The sequence below is a fragment of the Crocodylus porosus genome, unplaced genomic scaffold, assembly GCF_001723895.1.
Source record: "Crocodylus porosus isolate Cpor-Errol unplaced genomic scaffold, CroPor_comp1, whole genome shotgun sequence".
Lineage (NCBI taxonomy): Eukaryota > Metazoa > Chordata > Crocodylia > Crocodylidae > Crocodylus > Crocodylus porosus.
This window is the reverse complement of record NW_017728942.1, coordinates 4,500,506-4,510,651: the sequence shown is the minus strand read 5'-3', so window position 1 is coordinate 4,510,651 and position 10,146 is coordinate 4,500,506. Positions and strand designations below refer to the sequence as shown.

At 41.6% G+C, this 10,146-nt stretch overlaps 1 protein-coding gene across 2 annotated transcripts in view; it reads left to right on the top strand.

Moving 5' to 3' along the window:
- The window catches only part of PMEPA1 (prostate transmembrane protein, androgen induced 1), a 57,472-nt gene extending 49,326 nt beyond the window's left edge, over positions 1-8,146 (top strand). Inside the window, exons 2-4 of one of the 2 annotated variants that reach the window (XM_019548179.1) lie at positions 1,063-1,217; positions 7,238-7,291; positions 7,383-8,146. In XM_019548179.1, the coding sequence (XP_019403724.1) occupies positions 1,063-1,217; positions 7,238-7,291; positions 7,383-7,928 (755 nt within the window). In that variant the 3' untranslated portion in view covers positions 7,929-8,146. Of the gene's footprint in view, positions 1-1,062; positions 1,218-7,237; positions 7,292-7,379 lie in introns of both variants that reach the window. The other variant, XM_019548178.1, reaches the window with a different exon arrangement.
- Positions 8,147-10,146: the final 2,000 nt, after the last annotated feature.

Sequence of the window (10,146 nt, the reverse complement as noted above, 5' to 3'; positions counted from 1 at the left end):
ACCACAGCCCCCCAGTTTCTTAATGAGAACTGGGTGAGAGTGTCGAAAGCCTTCCGGAAGTCCAGGAAGACGATGTCCACTGCCACCCCTGCATCTAATGATCTGGTGATCTGATCGTAAAAGGCCACCAGGTTGGTCTGACAGGACCTGCCACTGATGAACATGTGTTGGTTGCCCCTAAGCATGCAGTCCCCTGCTGGCCCCTCCTGGATGTGTGCCAGCATAATTTTCTCAAACAGCTTGAGAGAACTTTTCTCAAGGTAAGAGTGACTGGCCTATAGTTTCCTGGGTCCTCCTTCCTCCCCTTTTTGAAGATTGGAACCACGTTGGCCCTCTTCTAGTCCAGTTCATGGTCTTAGAGAGGGAATTTGGCTGGTAGCTGGGACTGGGAGTCAGGAACAGACCACAGACTCTCTGCACCGTCTTGAGTGGGTGGGTCCTTGTGTTTCCTGTACCTCTGTTAGCATCTCCGTAAAATGGGGATAACTCTTCTGTTTCACAGGGGTGTCGAGGCTTAATTTAATCCCAAACCCTCTGGTGTACAGAGGTTCAGTAAAAGTTAAGTGAACTGCAAGACTGAACTCGGTGGTGTTTGTTTGTTTTAAATTCTAATTAAGTCCAGAAATACTTGCTGCATTGTTCCACAGAGTGGGCCAAAGCGGCATTCAGTACAGAAATCTTTCATTTGCAGAGTGGTTTGTGGAGGCAGGAAACACATTTCTGGGAGAGGTAAGCCAGACCTGAAGCTTTAGAGAGATTTTTTTTTGTGTTGGGGTCCTACCCTTGAAGCTCAAGTTAATCAATTTTAAACATTTGAGCATAACTTAGAATCTTTGTAGATCATGTCTCAGGCCTCTTATTCCTTGGCACAGGTCATTTCCCTTGTTGTGTGTTGCCTAACTGAAAGCATGTGGAAACCTTGTGCGTCTGAGAGCCTTAAACATCTGTGGATGTAGCTGTGCAACTCCACGGGCTTCCTAGTCAAACTCACTCTGGTGTTTCTTGTACTATATTCCTCTGCTTTCCAAGATGGTTGAAAATGTGTCTCTACCTCTCTTACAGCGGAGTTGGAGTTTGTACAGATAATCATTATCGTGGTGGTGATGATGGTGATGGTGGTGGTGATCACGTGTCTGCTGAACCACTACAAACTCTCTGCACGATCCTTCATCAACCGGCACAGCCAAGGGAGAAGAAGAGATGAGAACCTGTCATCAGTAAGTATCTCCAATAATTCCCCCACATCTGTCTGTCTCCCTCTCTGGGCCCAGTGTTTGCCACCTGATGAGATGCTTGTGAATTGTTGCCTGAATCCTTAGGAGTCCAAATTCCTACCTGAATTTGCCTAACTAGTAGAGTCTATATGTCTCCCCCCAAAGCATTATGAGCAGGCACTTTCAAGATAGTTAAATCTTCATGCATGAGGTGGTTGGGGTCTGTGTAGTTGGCATGCTGTGCATTAGGAGAAATACTGCAACCATTTTGTGCTCTCTGTCCATCACAAATGCAGCTACAGGTGCCTGCATTGTACCGGTGTCCTGATACAAACACTGCTAAAAGGGATGCTGGGAAGAATATTTTTATATCCCTCGTTTTCTGAAATCACTAGATGCAGGCAGTCATCTGAGAGTTAAATATGTTAACTTGCATAATTCCAAATTACACCACCCCTTTGGGTACCATATTCCTAGCAAGCCCCACACTGCACTGCAGTTTAGAAGGGAAGGTGCACATCTCCCTAGGTGTTTTCTAGCACTCTCTAGTGGCGGCAAAATGTCTCAACTGCAGAAAGTGCAATGGTTTTGTGCCATTCCCGTAATGTAGAATAGGTCTGTCTTACAAGAAAAGTTCTCCCTGAAATAATGCCTGTGATGTTCATGGAGACATTTTTAATGAAGCAGGAAGTTTAAAGCCCAGGGAAGAAATGCTGTTCTATTAATTGCATTGCTGACACCAATTCAATCAAAAGCCACTCCAGCAAAGTAACAGATGTTGCTTAATGCTCTGATCCTGTGGGGATGAGCACAGTTTAAGAACCTGTAGCCAACTAATCCAATCTTCATGTTCCTGTTTATTGGAATCACCTTTCAGCCCAGGAATATCTTTTCTTTGCCAATTGTCTTTCTTTCCTGCTGAAGGATCCCAAGGCTCTTTCATAGTCAGGTTGCCTCGCACCCCCCGCAATGTAGAACTGGGCAGTTTGGGACAGGAAGTGAAAAGGAGGAATACTGCACACATTTGGAACTGCCTAGGAGTGAAATAAAAAATGAATGCCCCTCTATTCACTGATGTGAACCACAAGTTGCTCTTTTCCAGTTCATGGGCTTCTACTTGAATACAAATTCGTTCATTTTGTCAAACATGGGGTACCATTTCCACGCCTTAAGTAAAGTGCTCCCTTTAGACGCAGGCAACCTAATGGACAAAGCAGTGAGTTTTAGAGTCAGAGCTGTCGTGCCTCTCATGCCCATGTGGGCAGGAGCATGGTATTCAGATGACAGTCCACTTTTCTGTTCATGTGCAGAGTCCCACAAACCGTCCCCCTCATCCCATGGATGGTCTTTCATTTTGGCCATGAGTTGAGGTCCCTTGACTAGTATTTCATGCCAAAATGGGACAGCCTCTCAGGAGGAAGAACTGTAAAAATACTCAGTTCAGTTAAACAACCCTTCATTTAGTCTGATGCAGACTGCATCTCTGAGGGACTAAGAGTGAGCACCATGAACAGTCACTTGTTTAAACAGGCAACAGGAGCAAACTACTTTGGACTGGCGTGATAATCATTTGACGTTACGATATTTCACAAAAATATTGGGATCAGACTTGAACTTTTAACTTGTATGCAGATCCCCTTTGAAGTCTAAAAAGGATTTAAATGGTGAGGGCAATCTGATTGGATCCAATGATGTGTTTTGGGGTGACCTTAAGCTTTCTGGTTTAGCCCAGTTTGACTCTGAACCATTCTTCCCCCTTTGCCCCCCCTTAATTTTCAACTTGGCCCTGAAGCTAAAAAACAAAACAAAACAAAAAAAAAACCCTTTGCCCAGCTGTCATGACTTCTACTTCAGATGTTTTCATGTCAGAAATTAAGATAGCTTTTCATAAAAGGTTTACCTGCGGTGCACTCTGTTTTAAGCTAAACCCCTGGAGAGGCACCGAGTCCTGGTCTGTCTCCAACCTGAGGCTGCTGTGCCACTTTGCATGTAGAGGCTCAGACGCAGAAGTCTGCGGTATGCCCGTACCCCTCATCGAGAGCATCCTGCAAACCAGGATACTAGTCTCCAGTTACCTGCATTCTTGGGGGCTCAGTAGAAATGGATTTCCTGTGGTTAGGCAGCATAAAATCAAGAACATCTCCTGGCAGGTTTTACAGTACACCAGTTCAATGCTATGTGCATTGTGTATAAATACTTTCAAAGCCTGTTTGACTTTACCATAGAAGGAATAGCTTTGTAACCCAAATTAGCATCATAGATCAAACACTCCTTTATCTTTTTATTTTTAATTATGGATTATGTCTTCAGTTTTCAGCCTCCCTTTTTTTCCCTTTCTTTTTACCCCAGAGGAAAGGGTTGTTTTTTGGGGGGTTTTTTTTTCCTTTTTATTTTCTTTTTCCCCATTTTCTTAAATAGAGTGTAATTAAGTCTCAGACACACTTTAGTTAGTGGCCTGCTGGGTGCTCTCCTAGAAGGACAGAAAAGCCCCCTAGCGTGCTGAACAGGAAGCTCATTACATGAGGATCAATCATCACAAAGCTCTTAAAGGTGGCTCATTTTAAATTCAGCACAGTGTGATTTATTTTTAGAGAAAACAATATTCCAATAGAAATGACTCCCTGCCATCTCCATGCATTCTCAGTGTTGACCTGGATATTGGTTTGCGCAATCCACTGAACTTTTACTGAGCCTTAAAATAAATAAATAAAAGCAAATATTGCTGTGGTGTTGTGAGCAGAGATGTGCATATACTCTCAGTTCCTGGAAATTGGAAAGTGCCTTTTCCCTAGCAGAGTCCTAGAGCTCTAGTAGTCCCCCTTTTTATTTCCCTCCTGCTCTCATGGCTTAAAAATTGTAAGTAAAAAAGAAAAAGCCTTACTATTTTCTCAGAGAAGGTTTTAATGTGAGCAATACTAACACAATGGGGTTTTTTATTCCCTTTTCTCCCTTGCTGCTAAAACTCCTTTTCCTGTAAAGATCCTTTCACTTATTCAAAATCTGACCATCTCTGGAAGAAGAGGAAGTGTTGACTCCCTCCCCACCGCCCTCACCAGCGGGGATAGATAAAAACTTAATCAGAAATGGAAACCCTACTCCCTCCTGATGCCCAAAACCAAAGAGCCAGAAACAAATCTTAGGGACTGAGATCTTGCTATTTTTGCTATTTATTTCTACACATAAGATGCATGAGTACTGTCCTGATAAGGAACTGCTGTATTACATTCTATTGAATAGATTTTTTTTTTTAATATATTTTTTGGCGAGTTATTGTCAGTGTTGCCAACTTCTGGAATTCTTTTTTATACCTGCTTGATTTGATTTGTTTTTTCCCCCTGAAATCCAGTTATACGAATACTTTTATTTTAAGTGAAAACTCAGCTTCTAGTGTAAACAGCAGGTCTGTAGACCCAGTGGTTATGCAGATAAGCTTGAAAAAAACATGAGCCCTAGTACCCAGAAATCAAAGGTGAATTAAAATAAAAAGCTTCAGATGTCTTGTCTGAAAAATCCCTGATCTCCTGGGGATTTTTGTCTAATGATGTTGAAGGTCAGCAGTGCTGCAGTCTCTTAGCCAGGGTACAGGTGCTTAAAACAAGGAAGTCACGGCTAACGTTTTGTCCTACAAACTTGCTACTCTCCTTGGATTTAGAGGAGAAGTACAAGCCACTGCTCAGGCATCATGGCAATGGCTGCTGCACATGGCCCCAGGCCTGCAGACACTCGCACATGTGCTGAATTCCAGTGGGACAAGCCAAGTGTATAGCTAGGCTTGCCAGATCCAGCTGTAAAAGCCTATGTGGAATAGATAAGAACCAAAATACCAGATCAAACTACTTCAGAGTCGGGAACAAAAGTCGATGCAGCTTCTGACCATCCTCAGATTCTTGCCAGTTCTATTTTAACAATGTTTCTGATCTTCTATTTAATCTTGGGTGCTGTCTACTTATCATTATTATTTCTATTACAGTAGCATGTGGAAGCCCTAGTCCTAAGTCAGGACCCGTTGATATAAGGTGCTGTGTATACATAGAACAAAACAGCAAGGGCGTTTCTGCCCCAAAGTGCTTACTGTGCAGGGGGTAGGGCTTTGGAGAAGCTTTGAAAATAATTTAATTCACTTGCCAATGTTCATTGTCCCCATTTAGAAATGGCCTTCTAAAGTAGCCAACTGAAAATGGGATTCAGAGGTGTTGCCTCTTCATTATGGAAAGTGTTGGACTTTCTGCTATGCTGCAGCTGCCCCCATGGAAGGAGGCTGACATCACTCCAGGGGAAATGGAAAAGCAGATGGGATGTTGCAACAGCACTGCCCACTGCTAAATTAAATATAAAACATCTAGCATAAGGCAGCGAGGCACTCGCTGCTCAGGAAGTCTGCCATGAGGACATTGCAAAGTAAACACTCACTCCCCTGCCCATTGATTTGGATTTCTTTTGACTGAGGTAACTAACTGTAATCAAGCTACCTCAAAGCTACCGTATAGACATAAAAGAAACAATCCTTTAGTTTGCTCATTGGATTTAAATGTGTGGGTAGAGGAGAGATTTTGATCTTTGATGCAGAGGCGGTAGCTGGGCAAGCTCTGTGTCCTGAGTAGGCTCATCATGCCTAGGCTGAGGACATTTGCTGCAGCACTGATTAGCAGTGGAAACTTTTCTGCTGCAGTTGGTGGCCACTTTGTATTTTGGGGGCGGGGAAGGTTAATCGAGAATATTCTTTATAGGCTTTTGGTTTTTTGTAAGCAGAAAAATCCAAGTGGAATTTGATTAATCAATTACTGCTTGTTTAAAAAGTTGCGTGTGAAGGACACAACTTCCCCATAAAATAGTCATCGTATTGCTCGCAACTGCCAAAGATATCAACTGAATGGAAGAGCTGGTTGAAAACTAACCCCGCAGCTCCATTAACCTCAACTCTACAGTATTCTATTGTCATAATACTTAACCTCTAGCATTTCAAGGAGAGGTTCCCAAAAAAACTGCAGAGAAGTGAAAAGAATCTGGGCCAACTCATTTCCATATAAATCACTGGGTTTTTTTGTTCCACTGGTAACAGAACTGCCTCGAGGTTTGTGAGCAGAAACTGAGCTTCAAAAACAAGCACCTGATTGGATTCTCTGGGTATCTGTTAGCACGTGCAGTGCCACAAACTACATTTCCCCCACTTAAAATTGGGAAAAGGAAAGTAAAGGACAGGGCAGGGAACACAATTGGAGTTTAACCGCCTGTTGTTTTTCAGGATCTTAATGCATCTTGGGTGTCTTCGTTAGACTGTCCGGGTTAATTAGAATGTTTCCATTTCATCCCTTTGCATGAGTCGGCTATAGGTGCTGTGCATATATGAGCAATGATATAACTGGCTGCCCTTGTTTTGTGTATAGACCAAGCAGCTGATTAGGACAGTAAGGCTGGCTCTAGACTTGAATATCACAACTCCATTTTCCCACAGTATATTTTGTGTCCTAGTACATATAAATAGAGGGAAATGACACCTGGACCAGCCTAACACTAAATGACTTCTTACTCTTCAGGTGTTGGTGTCATATTCAGAAAGCATTATGGGCTAACCCTCAGTTACTCTGTCAGAGATAATAAATGTATGGGTTTATATTATAGTTGCATGGCTTTTTCACGCAGAGCACGCGGGCTTCTGTCTGGGCACGTTGTACTTTAATGCATCGGCTGGAATTGGGTGGTGAAAATAAAACTGCCACCGGGGATGATGAATGGAAGTGTGTGAAATTTGGTATTATTTTGATTGTCTAATCAGCAAGTGAATTTTTCTTAATACAGAGATAGATGGTAGAAAATCACGAAGCAGGTATGAATGTTGGCTATCTTAAGACATAGGGACTTACTCTGTGCTCATGTAAATGCAGCTGCACTGTGCGGAGCAACCATACATTTTTAGCCAGCAGCGGTAAATCTAATCGGACGAGGTCTCTGTCAAAAATGGTGTGGTTTCTAGACTGGCTGATCGTGAATGATTCTCAACCCTTTTCCTATTCTTTCCACTGTAGGAAGGAAGCCTGTGGCCTTCAGAAAGCACAGTGTCAGGAAATGGAATAACAGAGGTGAGGGCAGTGTTGGTACTGACTGGGTTGTGGGTAAGGACTCGCGCACAAGCATTTTGAAACTCATGGTCTCTCCCTTTCTCTTCAGCAGCAAATCTACACTCCGAGACCCAGCGACAGACTAGCAGTTCCATCCTTTTTGCAGAGGGACCGTTTTAACAGATTCCAGCCAACATACCCCTATATGCAGCATGAGATCGACCTCCCGCCCACCATCTCGCTGTCGGATGGAGAGGAGCCTCCCCCTTACCAGGGACCCTGCACGCTACAACTCCGAGATCCAGAGCAGCAAATGGAACTCAACAGAGAATCAGTCCGAGCCCCCCCCAACAGAACCATCTTCGACAGTGACTTGATAGATAACTCAGTATATGGAGGGCCCTGCCCTCCCAGCAGTAACTCTGGCATCAGCGCAACCTGCTATGGAAGCAATGGTAGAATGGAAGGACCGCCACCGACGTACAGTGAGGTGATAGGTCACTATCCTGGATCTACGTTTTACCAGCACCAGCAGAACAACAATGGGATGCCCTCGATACTAGAGGGTAGCAGACTGCAGCCTTCACAAATCAATGGCCTTGAGAGCACAACTGCATGGAACAAAGATAAGGAGAAGCAAAAAGGGCACCCCTTTTAAAACAAAATCAAGCGCAAAAGAAAATAAAACACTCTGCACTTCTCATTTAAAGAAAAGAGAGAGAGAAAGGGAGAGAGTTGGGAAGATGAGCAAAGAATAAAAAGCCCTTCCCCATCTCTCTGTGTATAAATATTTCCTTGTAATGTCTGGTCTGAATGCACAAGCCAAGAAAGCTTGCAAAAACATTTCTTTATTGAGCTGTGTCTAGAAGTTTAAAAAAGGAAAAAGAATCAACTGTAGTCCTTCATTTTTGTTTCTAGTTGAGCTGTGTGTGCGTGTGTGTGCGCGCGCGTGTGTGCGCTTTTTTGTTTTGTTTTTGTTTTTGATTATTTCACTTAACTTTAAAGAGGAAAATATTTGCACAAAAACATTTTGTTTAAAGATCTGCAATATATATATATAAATATATATTAAAATAAGAGAAACTGTATGTGTGAGGAGCAGGAGTATTTTTGTATTAGAAGAGACCTATTCAAAACAAAAAAAAAAAAAAGTTTTGTTGTTTTCTGAACTAGAAGAAAAATGGCAATTTTTTGAGTGCCAACTCAAAAAGTGTGTATTACGTTGTAAAAAAAAAAAAAGAAAAAACCCTAAAAAAAAGAAAAAAACACACAAAAAAAAAATCAAAAGCAGGGGTTTAGTTATTTATATAAATGTTGAAATTTTGCACTATTTTTTAATATAAATATGTCAGTGCTTGTGTTGGTCAAAGCCTCTATCATGTCTACCACGAAACTGTTAAGGGATTAATATGTCAACATGGAGAACAAACTAGCTGGAAAGGGGTGGAAATTCCTAAAATTAAAGTAAACAGCCCTGTGAGGAACCTTGTAAGAGAGACTGCATCTTCTGAAACCTTTGATTTCCATATTCACTGAGCATTACCCATCTAGTTCAGTCAGCTAATGGGTAGTTTAATGACAGTCATGGTCTTATACATTCCCTACAAAACAAGAGGAATTTGTGTGTATGTTTATATGTTATCACTTAGGATTATCATAGTAAAAAAAAAAAAAAATTCTCAGTGCTTCTGTGAATCAAAAAAGAAAGAAAACAACTTAGCAGAAGCAAACACAATTTACTTGATTTTTTTGATGAGCTCTAATTCTTTTTGGGAGCGGGTGAGAATAAACTTCTGTCTCTGAAGGAAAACAAAGTGATTTTCTTCATTTGTTTCTTTGTACATTGAGCTGCAGGGCCTGGTGTTGACATCAAGGATGTTTTCAAATGGGAGTAAATGGTGATATACCAGAAACCTGCCTTTAAGATGGGTTTTTAAATGTCACTGAAAATACGAGCCGAGCAATCTGCAGCTTGTGCAAATCATCTTCATGTTATGTGAACCACCGCAACTTTTATTGGGATGAAGAGTGCAGTCCTATCGCCCAACTACCTGTAGTTCTTCTAGGCTGCCTCTGGTTGTTTATTTTATTTCTTTTCTTTTTCTAGCTAAAGAGGCATAAAGTCCAATAGATGGAAAGGAGCATGCTCCTGTGATATATTAAGGAAAGGCTAAAGAAATATGCTTAATGCTTTAGAAGCAAAACCCTTTACCTCTTCTGGAGATTTCTTCATTCAAAACAGCACCAATCCCTCGTGCCCACATGGCAAGGTTCAACCCCACCCCGTCAGAATCATGGGATGTCACGTCTTTTTTAATTTATCTTTGTTTCATGAGCATTTTGTCTTACTATGCTATTGTTTACATTTTTATATTGTGTAGATATCTGGTAGCCGTTTTACCCTTGGGGTGAACTTGTATGTGAAAGAGAGTGAGAGAGTGAGAAGTTTGAGAGAGAGAGAAAACAAAAGGGAAAAATTGTTCTCACTACCTTGTGCAGATATTACTAGCTTGGCAACACTTCTCCATTCGCTGGGAGAGGATTTCTCCAAATGTGAGGACGGGTCAGATGGGGAGAGGGAGGGGGGGAACTACAATGAGTGAAGATTTTTACAGAGTATAACTTCATTTTCTGCAGGATGCTAACTAGTAGAGTAACATAAATGAAAGATATAAAGGCAATAACTATTGTTTTTAAGCAACTTTTCTATTACTTGAAGAAAAAAAAAACAACCAACCATGAGAACAGGTTTTGAAGTTCTGACCATTTGAACAATATTTATATATATTTTAAAGATGATGGTGAGTAGATGAACTTGAAGTTTGATTGTTATTTTTTTTTTGCTTTGTTTTTGTTTTGCCTAGCAGTGGTCCTGT